This window comes from Dasypus novemcinctus, chromosome 9 (assembly GCF_030445035.2).
Source record: "Dasypus novemcinctus isolate mDasNov1 chromosome 9, mDasNov1.1.hap2, whole genome shotgun sequence".
In the NCBI taxonomy this organism is placed as follows: domain Eukaryota; kingdom Metazoa; phylum Chordata; class Mammalia; order Cingulata; family Dasypodidae; genus Dasypus; species Dasypus novemcinctus.
Window position 1 is genome coordinate 54455321 of NC_080681.1, and position 16437 is coordinate 54471757.

General features: G+C 35.8%; 1 protein-coding gene across 2 annotated transcripts in view; it reads right to left on the reverse strand.

The window, feature by feature from the left end:
* Positions 1 to 16437, reverse strand: part of TNNI3K (TNNI3 interacting kinase) — a 423099-nt gene that overhangs the window by 313124 nt on the left and 93538 nt on the right. The window contains exons 1-2 of one of the 2 annotated variants that reach the window (XM_058303360.2): positions 6675 to 6826; positions 5974 to 6082 (exon numbers count right to left, since the gene is read on the reverse strand). In XM_058303360.2, the coding sequence (XP_058159343.1) occupies positions 5974 to 6082; positions 6675 to 6714 (149 nt within the window). In that variant the 5' untranslated portion in view covers positions 6715 to 6826. Of the gene's footprint in view, positions 1 to 5973; positions 6083 to 6674; positions 6827 to 16437 lie in introns of those variants that run through there. The other variant, XM_058303361.2, reaches the window with a different exon arrangement.

Below are 16437 nucleotides of genomic sequence, written 5' to 3' on the forward strand. Positions count from 1 at the left end.
AAGAGGGAAGAGAGGTAGAGAGAGAGATCACATTGCTTCAAAAAGCTTTTACAAGATATCCCTGCAAAACGATTATTCAAATGAGTTTTATCTGGACAAGTAAGAAAGAATAAGAGGTAAACTTGCAGGACAATGTGAATTGTGTTTGTGTTTTGGTTTGAGGTTTTTCTGTTGTTGTTTTTTGTTTGTTTGATGTTTGTTTTGTTGTAATTGGCAGGATGCACCACCCAAACATGCAGATTAACACCTTTTGCTCTATTTTAACTTTGTAGGGTGATGTTTGTCCCTCAAAGTCCTACTTAGCATCTTGATAGAAATTTTCCAGTTGTTCTTAGATAAGCTCAGGCCGCAATGTTTCTGAAGCTACACATTTAGTAATGGCTAAATTACATAGTTGGTTATATTTTTGAAAAAGTAGTTTTTGAAAGATGTTTCATTTGGAAAATGAGCATTGTAGAATGCAGTTGTGCCCCAAAAAAGTTTTAAGGAATACAATGAGCAGGAAGTTAAATTTCAGAAAGGCTTCCTTTTCCTCTCTTTTCTTCATTTTCTTAAACTATTGTGACTGCTTTCTCAGGGAATAGTACATTCTTTTGATCATTTTAGGTCACTTATTAAATCTAATCAATTTTTATAGCGATATACTATGATTATTGACCAAGTTACATCTATTTCATGCCAAAACAGATTAAAAATGAGAAAAAATATTTTGCTTTGGATTATTTTGATAATTCATGACATTGGAAAACTCTACCTTCTCTGGAGTCTCCTCACAGAAGGTCAAATTTCATATTATAGAATAAGCATGTAAAAAATAGCCTTGGCGATGAAATTATAAGAACATAGTTATAAAATTCTTAATAATTTAAAATAAGTTGAAACAAAATGATCTAATTGGAAACTTTTTAAAAGTTGCAGATGGACAGCCCTCATGTAAGTGTTTTCAAAGAGCTTGGGTGCAGGTATCGCTAGGGTAGGGAAGGATTTTGTAAAGTGTTTCCCCTTAATCCCATCTCCAGAGGCAGTTATAGTAAAAAGGATATAATAAAATTGTGGAGTGGCATGGGAAAAAGGAATTTTTCAGAGAAATTTGTGATCTATATACTTTTCCCCTTCCCAGGTTTAGAACAACATCACAAGAGTCATTGATGATGAAATTAAATAAATCTGAGTGTAAATCCCAGCTCAACCATGTACAAGTTGCACAATCTAGTTCAAGCTAGTTTAAATTGATAAGCCTCATTTTCCTCAGCTATGAAGTGGCAATTGCAATACTTACTTCAGAGGGCTGTTAACATAAACAGCAATGATTAGTTTTTAACAAGCATTTTTCAGTGTTTACGATGTGCCAGGCACTGTGCTAAAGCACTTTCCAAACATACATTTAGGATTGTATGAATTATTAAAATGCTGAGAAGCATGCCTGGCTACTATTATTAGTTTCTTTTCCTTTTAAGTGCTATAGAAATAGATTTAACAAATAATTACAAATAAAACACAAATATAAAAAGGTTAAGTAATGATAAAGAAGTTGCCTTTACTTTTTAAAATATATTTTTTGTTTTTTTAAAGATGTTTAGATTATATAAATGTTACATAAAGAAGTTGCCTTTAGTAAGCACATTAGAAAGATACATAAAATAATAAAGATAACAGATGGTAATAAGTGCTATTATATTGGTAAACCTAAACTTCAGAGACAGCACAGAGAAAAAAATAGACAATGGCACTCTAAAACACCATTTCTGCCTTTCCTTCTCCATCTGTCTTCCTTTTGTCCTCATCTGTTCATGTCTCCCATCCACTATCTCCAGAAATGTCTAAAGAAATGAGTGAATGGAACTTAATCATAGAAGATGAAGGATCCAGTTCTATTTCCCTTCTTTCCCATTCACATTGAGCTCTGTTGGAGATATAGCCTACAAAAACATACTCAAGTCTTTTCTCCAGTCCTGTGAATGTGATACCATTTGTAAATATACGATCTTTGAAAATCCTTTTAAGATAAGTCCAAACTGAGTGAGAGCAGGTCTAGGTCTTAACCCCATGTAATTGGAGTCCTTATGAACTGAGAAAATTTGGATGCCGTATTAGGAGTGAAGAGGAGACAGAAATAGACAGATCATTATGTGATGGAGGCATGGACTGAGTTATGGATTGCTGGCATGCCACTACCAGAATGCTGTAGACTTCAGAGAAAGCATGCTTCTGCTGATGCCTTGATTTTGCATTTCTAGCCTTCAAAATTGTGAGACAATGAATTCCTGTGGCTTAAATGAAGCAGAGTGTGGTATTTGTTAGAGTAGCCCTAGCAAACTAAGACAAGTTCTGATTCCAAAGCTGCTATGAATTGGCATAAGCAAGATAATGGTTTAGTTCTTACTTCCTTGTTTAAGCTTAGTACTATATTGCTCTACTCTGTTGTGGGTGGAAGCTGTGCCTGAAAGTTTGTGTATTTGAACTGACAGAAGACTTGTAGTATTATGTGTGGAAAATCTCTTTTAATAACTGGAATTAGCATTTACCAGAAATGTCATAAAGAAATTTGTCAGCAAATGAAACAGTGAAAGACAAAACTGTGATCTTTCACCTATGACTCTAGAATTAAATGCTCCTTTTCTGGGCATTTTACACAATGTGTTTATGGAAAGCCTGATGTCAAGTAGCATAACACAGTTGCTCATCACAGAAATACTCTTTATTTAAGGCATAAATAAGGATGAGAAAGAAAAAGACTCTAACATTTATTTACCTCCTAAAATTCTGGACACAGACTTAAATGTGATCACATATATTACTAAGTTTAATCCTTCCAACTACTCTTAGTTTTGGTGCATGAGCAAATAAGTAAGACAAGTAATACTCTCAACACACTGCTTGTTCCTCTTCTTGCCATCCATCATTTAAATCTAGAGAAAAGAAAATTCTCAGAACTCTGTCCTAAGCACCTTTGCCTCTTTCCAGGTGATGCTATCTGCTTTGATTGAATCAGACAAAGCAGAAAATTCAGGTTATTATTATTATTACTCTTTTTGCTTGCTGTAAACTTTTCCAGTTGCCTACTTTCTGTTCCCATATTCCTCGTCCTTTCACCAACATCTCAGGCAAATTGTTCTCAGTGTTGCTTGTATATCTTTTTAGAAGTGTAGTTTTCAAACTTTGGCAGAAGTATCATTTTTAACATGCAAAAGTATTACCGTGAGAGCATATTAAAAATTCAAGTACCTGGAAGTCATCCCCAGAGATTCTGGTTTATTTGTTATGGGGTAGAGTCATGGAATCTGAAAGTTTAGCAAGTCCTGGAGGCAATTCTAATGTAGGAGGTCCTTAGCCCTTAGAGGAACACTCTTTTATATGGTGAGTAACCCTTTCCCTAGCTGAATTATGCATCAGGTTACCAGTCTTTCTTTCACAAAATGCTCCACCATCATTCTCAGGGACTTTGACTACCATTTTGATAAGACTTCGAAAACCCTACTCTCAGAATTCTTCAAACCCCCTTTTCTCACAATCACTAAATCTTTATTTCAGATTGTGGAATCATCTTCAATTGTTCTAACCTTTTACATTTATTGTTTTGGAAACATTCTCTTTTTATCAAAACATTTTATCATGCCTTTCTCATATTCTAACTCAAACAATGTATTACTCCCATTCCAAAACTAAGTAATTAGTTTCTCAAACTTTCCTTTTTTTTCCCAAGCAATCATGATAATTGAATCCTCAAATTATTCAATGCCTTTCATGTTACATCATTGTTCAAAAGTCTAGTTATTAGCTTCATTTTATAGATATGAATGTGGTTCCAGGAGATTAATAAACATATTTAAGTATACAAAGCTAACAAATAGAAGAACCTGGATTTAAGACTATTTTTCTATCTCCCAAACCTTTACATTCACTAGCATAGATTTCTTGCTCAACTTATATAATATGACCAAGACATGGGTTTTTCTTGCCTCCTTAGACAGTCTATGGTACTCATCCATACTTGCTATTATGTGCTTTATTTGTTTTAACACCTTTACCTAACTCTGTTTTGTTTGGAATGCTTTCCAAAATCATGAATAAATCAAGACAATGGATCTTCTTCCTCTGTTTGGAAACCATTTTGTTTTTCCTTCCATTATAGCATTTATCATAGCCTGTCTTCTGTGAGTATTATTTTTGTATGTGGGTCTCCCTTCAACTAGGTTGTTAACTCCTGGAACAAGAAGTAGGTATAGTAAGAAAAGCTATGTCTGTGGAGTCAGCAGCCCTTCCTATAAATTGCAGTTCTAGCACTTACTGACCACATGATCTTGGACAAGTCATAATGTCTCTAATCCTTAGTTTATTATCCACCAAAAGTAGTATTATCTACCACACAGAGTTGTGGAAGCAATAAATGATATCTTGTATTTAATGTGCCTGGAAAACTCCTTTAATGTAGCTGGCACTCAAATTCTAAACTAGAAACTCCCTGACACTGATCCCTGCCTCTCATCCTCAATACTGATAAATAAAAAGGAGGTCACATATACTGCCTCTTGTGGAAATGTCGGAAAAGTTAGCTATAGCAGGAGTTGTAGAAACAAATAGTAGTTGTTGAGGGGGCATGAGAAAAATCTGTATCTTAAAGCTTTTATTAAGCCTAATCCTTTATGTCCAGTTTAAGTTAGACTTGACATATTTAAATAATACTTTAAATAATTAAAAGAAATAATAAAATAAGCTTTGGACTTAGAAAGTTGAAGAAAATCTCAATTTCATTACGTTTTATTCAGTATATTTATTTTTGAGTCAATAAAAGCTAGAGGGCTTATGATTAAATTCTACACACACGTCTCCTTTCCAAAACAAAATAAAATAATATGTATATGTAAATTGACTATAGTGTCAGTCATGACCCTATAGGAATTATAAAAGCTTTTCCACACCTATGCAAGTGATACTACATGCAAAAGTCAGCCCAGTGGTAACTCAACAAGAATGTCAGTGTTATGCTCATCACCATGAGCCAAATAACATAGAGAACCAATTATTTCCCAAACCATAAATTAAACACTAGTGAAGGCCTTATTAACTCCACTGACAAATTTCATATAAAATATATTATTCATGGATGATTTTATTTCCCAGATATGTGAGCTTGATTTTTTTGCTATATATAAACTTTTCTTTCAAGAAATGTTATTTGCTCCTTGATTTATACATTTTCCAAGTAAAGTAGAGGGAGTTCCTTGCCACAAGTGCATTATACAAACAACACAAGCTCAAAGTGAACGTGGCTAATTGACCACATGGAACTTTAACTCAGTCAGGCAACTAACTTCACTGACCCTCCAAACGGCATATAGTTATTCAATGCCAGAAGGTTGTTTATTTGTGTAATGGGCTTGCCCCACTTTTTGGAACATTTTGTATCTTCCAAGAATGTGATACTATTCCAGATTATTTTGTTCTTGTTACCATGGAATAAAACCCACTGAAAGCCTGAAGCCAATATTACATGTTATATGATTGTTGAGGGGCAGAATGTTACTGAGCTCCATTAAGAGCCAGCCTTTAAATGTCAAGAGACCAGAGGTGTTGTTAAAATTGGACTTTCCTTAGTAGTCTGAAGAGAACAATGCTACCACCATTTGGAAAGAGTAGTCTTGCTGTTTGTGCTACCATGACTTACAAAAATGATTGAATTCCAGAGAAGAATATTCAGATCAGCAACAGCTTGTATTCATAGACCAGCCCTTACATTCTTCCCTTTTTAAAATTTTACTGATACAAGACATATTTTAAAGATATGGGATGTTTACAGTTTGGGGACTATATGAGTAGTCAAGATAGCCTTACATTCTAAGGTTTAGTCCATGACTGGTTACATCTGAAGCTGAATGTGTTTTTAAAAAGCATAGAGATGTATCTAAAAACAAGATTAATAATGAAGACAATTTTGGACTACATATAAAGAAACAATAGCTCAGACAACATTACCCAAATATATGCCTCAGTTCTGTAAGTTCTTTTTCCTTGATCTGCAGGTCATCTTCTAATCTTTCTAGTATGGTAACGTAAGATTCACTGACTTTCTTCTTCCATTCCTCTGGTAAAGAAAACCAAATGAGATTGATTCATAGTTATGTAGATACAAATGTAGATACAGATCATAACATACAAATAATCAAAACTCTGCTTTTTATTCTGAATTCCACAATACTTAATTTTAATTACAGATTGTGAGTTTAAATTGCAGATATATATTTAAAATGCAATCATATTGGATTGTAGTAATTAAGAACCCATTTGATACTGGATAATATATTTAATTGGAAGAATATATTTGACTTATTTCATTTTATTTTATTGCATTTTAATTACAGCAATCTCTGGTTGTCAGTTTTTAGTTTTTAAATACTAGATACGTAACATATAATTCTGAAATCTCTATACTCAGCAGTATTCCAAATATTTTAACATTATACCAAGAAACTAATGTTACATTTTTTTGCAAGAAATTTTGTGTCTTCTGTAAAGATCTTTCAGAGAAAAATAATTTGAGATCAGCTAATTTTCAAACACTTTCACAGAATATGTCGTCTTATCCTCTGTGTAAAACAACACATAAATCAAATAAATGTTAGATATCTGTAACTATAATTGAACCATGCTGCATTTAAGGAAATAAAAATAATTACCAGTGCAAGTTTGGGTAGGTCTAGATTTGTAATTTCCCATTTGTTAGAAGTTTCTTCTTTTCTTCAGTGCAGTAAATCAGGTTACAAAATTCCATGTTCAAGTGCAGTAGCAGTCCAGTTAAAAATACTTTGATAGTCTTACTAAAAATAAACTGAGTGCCAAATGGAATGTCATGCAACAATGACAAAGAAAATAGTGTATATTTTCAAGGGTGAAATCATAAAAGGAACTAATCAGTCTGAGAGCTGTATCTAAAATAAATTGTAAAGATTTCCATAGGATTATTGCTTCCATCAGTTGATTATCTACCCATACATACCTTCATGGGACATTTCTTTAATAGATAAATCTAAAATGTGTTTCTGTTACTTCTTAGGTTCAGAAATGTGCTATTATAGCTACCTAGATCTTATATCAGGATCATTCCCTCCTGAACCAAAGTAGTGACAGTTGGAACAGAGTGATAGGTGAAAGAATTTTTCTATCTGTTTATCTATCTATCTATCTATCTATCTATCTATCTATCTATCTATCTATCTATCTACCTATCTATCATGAAAAACCACATCCGATAGCATTTTAGAAATGAATGTAAGTTTTTGCTTTTGTAAGGGTTACAAAATTTTGTTTTCAGGAAGAAATTTTCAATACAGAGCAATGATTAAGTTATACCATTTGTTTATTATGCTAACCATAAGAATTGTTAATAATAAGCAAGACACTGGGTTCTAAAAATATCAATTGATGAAACAATAATGACAAAAGCAATAAGAATAATAAGACTAAATATTTGCTGTGTACCAGACACCATTTTAAGTGCTTTATATTTATTTTGCCATTAATACTCCATACAATCCTGCAAGGTAGATATTATTCCCATATTATGGCTGATAACATCTAGACTTGCTACTAGGTATGGAATCTGGCATCAATTCTTGTTCTACATTACTTTATGGTCCAAGTTAGGCATTATTATTGATATTTCTCCCCATAATTCCTCTTGTACTCACCTTCTGTTTGCTTCAAGGGGGCGTTTCTCTTTGGATAGGCATACACTGATAAATCTAAATGAACCCAAGCTATGAAGCAGAATAAATGGAAAATCTGTAAAGAAAAATTATCTGATTTTTTACTGTATATTTTCTTTGGATAATCTTATTATGTTGAGAAGGTATAAATTTCAATCTTAAAACTCAGTGCTACAGGCTACAGCTTTAATGTAACAAATATGAATTTCATTTTTACTATAGTTCAATGATCAAACAAATGCTCAGGCAAATTTAGGGTTCCTCACACTTACTTCTCACAAGCATAATCTAAGTTCCTGAGGGATGACTACTGTAATGGTCGGACATAGCTGCAGAAGCAGGTATCTGGTTTTCTGTCAATCTCTGTCTTCCCTGGAATCTGCTTGGATATAATTCTCCTTGTCTGTTCATTATCATTACATCCTGCTGGTGTATCTGGTTATTTGGTCTATACTTTCTTCATTTTCCTTATTTGAAGGGCAGGTACCTTCAGTTCCATCCATTTTCTCTGGCCCTCCCCCCCGCCCATTACTCAGGATTCCCTAGGGAAACAGAATCTACAGAAGATATTTGTAAATAGTTTGAGATTTTATAAAATTCTCTCATGTGACTGTGAGGATACACAAGTCCAAATTCCAATTCTGCAATCAGACTGCAAATCAGGGGCTCCACTGAAGGTCCTCGATGAGTTCCCAGGAGATGCTGGCTGTCTAAAGTCCAGCTGGAAAATATTCTTTGACTCCTGAAATCACTTCTCCCTTATGGCATTCAACTGATTGGATAAAACATCATTCATTGCTGACGGCAATCTCCTTGGTTGACTGTAGATGCAATCAACCATCTATGAACTCACTGATGACTAAAGTCCCTAAATGTCTTTGTATTAAAATTAGCCCAGTGCTTGCTTGATCAAAGAACTGGGCACAATTACCCAGCTGGAGTTGACACATTAGCCTAACCATTACACCTCAAAACCCTCAAGTTGGAATGTTTTTGCTTTACCCCAACATGCTGCCCTCAGAGTCATAGGCCTAAGCACCTGACTTGCACCATTCTTCTCTGTGCTGAAGACCATACTGCACCTTCTTTAAAAGGCTTGCAATCTTCCTAGCTGGACCTTTGGAAGTAATGCATGCAATTCCTCCCTTGAATTTCTCTAGATATTCTACCTTTTCAACCTGGAAGTACAGAGAAAGGCTGCAGGGATCTAGACCTTCTTGAAGACATCTGAATCTGTCCATTTTTATTGATCTCCTCTTATTTGTTTCTATGGAAAAAAAAAACAAAACCTCGATCATTTCAGATCCTTCCTCACAATGTGTGTGTGTGTGTGTGTGTGTGTGTTTACCTCTTCTACTAATTAAGGAAAGCTAGCTTTTATGTTATCTTGCATTTTCTTTATAATTTCCTATTGGGGATATACATTTTATGTACTGCTTTTTAAGATTTTTCCTTTTGATTTTCAAAAAACCTTTTTATTGTTTCAAAAAGTCTGGTTCTTACAAATTAAAACTTTGATTTTCAAACTACTATTTCTGCTATAAATTTGAAAATCCAATCATCCATTTAATTGAATTCTCCCCACCCTAAATCAATAAAATTTACTGAATAAAAGAGAATTGCAGTAGAAAAATTAAGGAAATGATAATCTCTGTAATTACCTAAAATGTTAAATATTATTGTACTACTATAACAATTTCCTAGTTCTAATCTTCTACATCCCTTTTAATTATATGGTCTGGGTAGTGGATGGAAGGTGGTAGAGTAATCTTCCTCGATACTTTCAAGGAGGTAAAGAATCTGCTGGAATGAATTAAATGATCCAGGATAACACTCCCACTTTTACTTCCAAAGAATGCTGGAGGGCAAATTTACATGGAATTGGAAATATCTTCTCTACTATTCAGTGTATTTTTGTAAAAATGACTTATTTCTACTTTAAGATGGCCATATTCTCTAGATTGAATCCTACTCTTTCTCAGTCATGAGACTTCCAGAAGCACAGAGAGCATGTTATATAATATATTATTAATAAAACACAATTTAACTTAAAAAGTGATCATCTTCCCAAACTTTAGTGTGAATAGACATCTCCTGAAGAGCTTTGGAAAACTGGACTCAATCCCCAGAAATTCTGATTCATTAGAACAGGTGTAGGGCCCAGGAATATGAATTTATATCTAATGTAGGTGCTGCTTGGAGAATATTTTGAAAACCATTATTTTCAGGTCATTTAAAGTGAGATGCCAACTTACTGAAGGTTTTTTAGTTCTTAAATTCCATGTAAGAGAAAAGAGAAGGGAGAAGTAAAGAACAATGAAATAGATTGTTCCAGATTCTCAAAGAAATCTATTCTCTGGTAATCACTGGAACAAGAGATTTGGGTGTGCATGTATAGTCTCATACTTTAAAAGTAGACTATTAACAATAGCCTTTGAGTTTTTCAAGGAAAGTTTAAAACTAAAGGAAAAAGCTACTTTATAGAATACATGACCAATAGTATGTTTGTTTGATTTTTCTTTTACACTTGCTAGTTTTTATACATTTAAAATGTCAGGGTAGATTCAGTAAATACCTTATTTCTTCACCTTTTTCCTTTCTGACCAACCTTCATGTTTTATTGAATTTCCTGAGTCTAACTTTAATACCTCTACCTTTTCAACTGATTTATCAAATAATTTCAGCACATATATAGATATGTTCTTACCCCTTCAATAGCTTATTTACATTCTTTGTGAGTTCCTCTATTTTTAGTTTATATGACTTATTTATCCTAAACTACATTTGTATATCTGGTATTTATATTTTATACTAGTTTCTTCATAGATATTTAAAAGGATGCTTTCAAGATGAAAAAGACAAAAATTGACCTTGACACTACTTCTACCTTTATAATTCCAACAGAGAGATTATAAAGAATATGTATCCCTTGAAATCAAACTGATATAACTTGAACAATTCTTTTAATATTTAGGAGTGTGAGTTGATTTATACTTAAAACTTAGATCATTTTTTCCTTGTGGATGGGTTCTTAATTTGTTCCCACGTTTTGGGTAAGCGTAGATCTTTGATGTGTCGCATCTGGTTGAGAAGCAATTAACAGAATCATTACTTTAAACATAATAAACCAGGATTACTAATTGGCATATATTTACGCTTTTTCCTTCTTTTTAATAAACATTAAATGGCATATATTAAAGCAAAGTTATTTAGAAATTGAACATTGTCTCAGATCCCTATAACTATTCAAGTTTATAAAAAAATTTTAAGCAATATATTTTTACATTTAAACAAGCTACTTTGTAAGGTTTTTATTTGTCAGACAAGTTTGCTTTGTTTTCCACTAGAATGTCTAAATTTATATTATGTTATAGAACTATAAATCACCATCATGAATCTGAACCTTGTTGAGGTGGTATTCAGATTAATCCTCAAAAGTAAATAGGACTTGAGGACATAGCATAATGAAAATAAATGTGAAGAAATCAATATTACAGTAATTTAAACAGGTGTTCTCAGTATCTCTAACTGTGAGGGTGTATTAAAGAAAGGAAAAAGCAGTATTGATATTTTTGTTTCCAATATAATACAACAGCAAATGCAAAGATCATAATCTTCCCTGTGCCTTTCTTTTTTGCTGGATGAGCATGAAATAAAGTTTATTAAACAATCTAAATTAAACAAGGACAAGAGTCAGATATCTGTGATTGGCTAAAGCTTTATTTCCAAGTTAAGACTTCTTTAGGATTGTTAGTTCAACTCCTCATTGATTGACTTTATTCATATGACAAGCATGTGTTGTACCAAGCCCTGCAAAGAGCACATAGGGGCCATGGATTGATAAGTAAATGGGCACTGCCAAAACAGCATATATCCTATGACAGAAATATACATGAGTAGCCATGAGTAGGTGCATCTAATAAAGCTAGTGCAATCAGAAATAGTTTATTTGAAGCAGTAAAACTATCAGAAATAATCTAAACATCCTGCCTCAGGCTACCTCCATTCCTTCTCTATTCTACTTCCTCCCTTCCAAAGAGTTAGCCTGCTAAGGAAATAATACTGTGTTGTAATAAAACTTTAATTAATAACTATTGTCTTTGTAAAAATAGTATTTCCATGCCTGAATTTACTCATCTAAGGTTCAGGGAGGGCAACAAAATAATAATTTCTACTCACACTGAGGTTTTATTTTTTTTCACCTTTTATGTTTAGAAAAGAATTTCTGTTACTTGTCCTGGATGAGTCCAATGAACTGGAGACAATGTATTGCAACTTCACCAAGGCTCAGGGCCCAGCTAATATATAGACAGTCCAAAGATTCAAGTCTCTTGGACATATACCTATCAACACCAGCATCAACTATAGGTTCAAATAGAAGGGTCGAAAACCATGTACAGGGAAACCACAAGTGAGTCCAATTTTGTCACAGTGCAGAGCACAAACCCCAAAGTATGGCCCACTGGCAAGGCACAAAACTCATGAGCTATCTACCCTGACCATAGTGCTTAGGTGTTTCCAGAACACTCAGGAGCCCCACTATTTGGGATAGTGTCTAATTTGGCATTCAAAGAGATCCTGCTGAGATGTGAATAAGCGTAACCTCTGCAATGACCTCCTGACTCACTTTGAAGTCTCTTAGTCATATACACTCATTTGTCTTTACCCTTTCCCCCTTTTGGTCAAGGTCTTTTTCCAGTTGCATTGCTAGTTGGTGCTTGGTAGTAATCCCTAGAAGCCAGGGAGGCTCATCCCTGGGAGTCACGTCTCATGCTGCATTTGTATGCTAAGTTCTACTTAGAGAGAGGCCACCTTTGAGCAACAAGGAGTCTCTCAAGAGGTAATGCTTAGGCACCCTATAATACTATGCTAAGTTTCAATTTTAAGAACAAAGGTTCATAAGCACAGTCATCAATATCAAGGTCCATCACAAGGAGGCAATGATGAGCAACCACCATACCAAGGAACTGAGAAAGCCTACAACTGCAAGCAAGAGAGTCCCATCCATCAGCTCTACGAGACTGAAGACTCCTCTCAAATAGAGGTGGAATGAGCATCACCATACCAGAATCCTCAGGTTTGGGGAATGAACTTTGGACTAGAGCGGACTTTCTGGTATTCTACTATAACTTATTGTGATTTTAGCAATGGAAGAACTTATATCATCAATGTGGAGGCAGTGGCCACTAGAGGATCTAAGGTCAGGGAGAGGGAAAACAGATGTAATACAGGGGCATTTTTGGGACTTGAGAATTGTCCTGAATGATGAGGAAATACAAGCCATTATATATTTTGCCATAACTTACAGAATTTTGTGGGAGAGAGTGTAAACTACAATTTAAAGTATATTCCATGCTTAGTGGCAATGCTCAAAGATGTGTTCATCAATTGCGATGTATGTACCACATTAATGAAGGATGCTATTAATGGAAGCAAATGTGCATGGCGTGGGAAGCAGGGGATATGGGAATCCCCTATATTTTTTTATATCACATTTATGTTATCTAAATATATATTTTTTTAAATTAAAAATTAAAAAAAAGAATTTCTGGAAAAGTTACATATGACATTCCAAGTCCATATATTTTGTCTTCAGAAAAATTTATTCTGTCCTTCATTATTACTTCCCTTTTTTAATATGGATTATCAAGATTATCAATACAATTGAATTTTCCATATTCCTGAAATTTGAAAAATGATTGTCTTTACTATTCTTGCCCGTATAGCCTAGGAAAAGTCATACTCCTAACTCAGGACTCAGTTTAGGTGTCAGGACTTCTAAGGAGTCTTACCAAATTCACAAATTATTTTGACCACCTCTTCTTATATTTTTTTAAAATATATTTTTATTATAGAAGTTATGAACTTAAAAAGCAATCATGCACATATGTAGAATTTACATACAACAACCCTTTACCATTTGTGGGATATTTGTTACAGATTATGAGATAATATCATCAGTCTATTACCACTAACTATGGTCCATAGTGAACATTTAGCATATTTTTTTCCATATCCCTCTACTATTAATGCAGTATACCTGTGGCATTGATGTTGGCTATGGGTGGGAGGCTCTTTGTCTCTTCAGAGATAATCTAAACTGTCTGACTTGTGGGTGTGAAATGGTAAGAGGCTGCAGTCCTGCCCTTAGTGACCATGGCAATGACTCCAGTCCAGGAAACAGTTTAAAAATGCAAGGTCTATAAACTTTAAGTATTCAGGGGAAATGCTGAGGGACAAAACGGGGTCCCTGTTATGGGACGAGCGGGGTCCCTGTTGCGGGACGAGTGGGGTCCCGTTGTGGGATGAGCGGGGTTCCTGTTAAGGGACGAGTGGGGTCCCGTTGGGGGACGAGAGGGGTCCCTGGCATGGGGAAGAAAGCCTCGGATGGCCGCTGAGGCTTCCCTCGGGGGCTCTGAAGGCGTGGAGGGCGCACGACCCAGGAAGGAGTTGCGGAGACAGGCTGATGGCACAAGTCTGGTTTATTGCGGAAGGGGATATGGCTTTATAGGGTTAGGGACTGCGTGGAGAGATTTGATAGGTGCGGGCGGGTACTGCTTCCTGATAGGTGAATGTAAGTGGTTGCTAGGCAGAGGGCAGGTGGAGAGGTTAGGAATGGGGGAGGGGAAAGGGGAAGTGAGAGCCGACCAGATGTTAGGCTAGGCGGGAGATAGTGGGAGGCGACCGTTATTGATGTATCTTGCCCGGGTAGGCTGAGGGCGCTTCGCCCGTACCAGGCTGAGGGCGTGGTCGCCCGTTCCAGCCACCCTGAACTGCGGCTTCAGGCTGTGCACACGCCTGTTGCCGGGTTGGCTTAGCAACGGTGGCTCCCACTCCCACAAAATGCAAACCAAATATGCTAAAAGCTTATCTAGAATGTATGAAGTCCATGCTAAAAGCTTACCTAAGATGTGGAAGATATATATGCTAATTCAAGCCTATTGAGAACTGAAACAAAGGGACCATTTAACCTTTCCTCTCTGTATAAAAGGGACTCAAAAGTCTTGTTCAGTGCTCAGGATTGAAACAGAAAGCTCCCAAGTCCAGCCGGCCATAAATTAACCATTTTTCTTTCTCAGAATCATTCCTGAGTCCTGGCCTCTCTATACACAAATAATTGAACCTCTCTCAAATTCTACAACATTTTGGTGACCACGAAGGGACTGCAAATGAAGGCCAGAGATGGTATCATTTTGCTGCCCCTTCCAAATCCCTGAGGAAGCTGGGAGGACTCAGGCGAACCCCAAATCTGGGTGCCCCTGGATTAAATTTAATCCAGAAAAGATGTGGGCTCCACCAGAATCTTCCCAACAAAAATTGAGGGCAATGGAAGGTCTGAAGAGAAAGATTCTGGGAATGAAAAAGAACTCTGAACATGGAAGAAGGTAAGATTCCCCAGGTGAGCACAGTCTGGAAAGCCCTAGCTTTAATTGCTAAGAAGGCAAGGCTGATCATCTCCCAAAAGAACCCTAGTAGCCCCAGAAAATTGGGGGGAAGCCATTCTCTCTAGGTCTGGAATAAGGAGAAAAACTGGGGAAAAGCCCTGGTGTTTTAGGTTTGTCTAACTGCATGTTAGAATCTGGTACTGGTCTTATATCCACTAAAGGAGTGGAGGCTTGATTTTAATAGGAAGGGTTGTTTATAGGTTTGAGTCCTAATGTCCTGGAGAAAAATTGGGAAAAAGCCCTGGTGTTTTGGGTTTGTCTAACTACATGTTAGAATCTGGTACTGGTCTTATATCCACTAAAGGAGTAGAGGCTTGATTTTAATAAAAAGGGCTGTTTATAAGTTCAAGTCCTAACATCCTGGAAATTGGTCTAGATTTAAAAAAAAACAAACTTGGCTACAGGAAAATGGATTGGCTTTTCTAGTGGAGCTTGGTCTAGGTGCAAAGTTAAAGAGTGGAAAAAGTATAGCTGAAATCTTTCGTTATGGTGCTAAATTGTGAATGAATTCCCTTTATACCAAATGTTAAAACTCTAAGGTTTGTGATGGCTGTGGAGGCAGCCATGCTGAAAAAATATATATAAAATTTGTGGTTCAGATTAGTGACCTTTGTGCTTCTGTCTGTGTCAGCTCAATGCTAGTGTTGGAGTTGTGTGGTTATGTAAAGTAGAATTCAGTTGAGCTGAAACCCTCCCTTGCCATTGGCAAGGGGGTGAAATGATTATGGGACAAAACTGAAGAGTCTGGATGTTTGCGGAGTCTAGATGTTTGTGCATGCTCTGCTGTCTTGTCTCTGGTCTGCCCCTTTGCCAGGGCTTGGAGGCCATCTGTGTCCTCGTCATGCACCCAAGTTTGTTGGGGCTGCCCCAGTCAGGGTGGCTGGGTCCCTGGGAGAGTTGCCGAATTTGAGTAGGTTCTGTCTGCCCATTTTGGCCTGAAAGCTGGAAAGGGGGGAGCGGCTTGCCCCTTTCCTGTGAGTCCACACCTTCTATTCATAAGCCACATTCCTATTTAATTGTTGTGCACCCAACTGCCTGGAAGGGAGGGAAGTGAAAGGAGTGAAAAGCAGAATCAGAATAAATGCAGTAAAGTTCCCTCCCTAGGGTGTCAAAGCCAAAATATGTTTGCATTCTGCCCAGGTTCTTAAAAGGTATTGTAGTAACTTTAAGTAAGAGAATGTGTTCTGTGAAGGTAAAATTTGTCTTAAAAGTACAAATAATTATAAAAGTTTAACAAAGCATTGTTTAAATTTAGGTATTTAAATGGTTAATTGCAGAAAGTCATTATT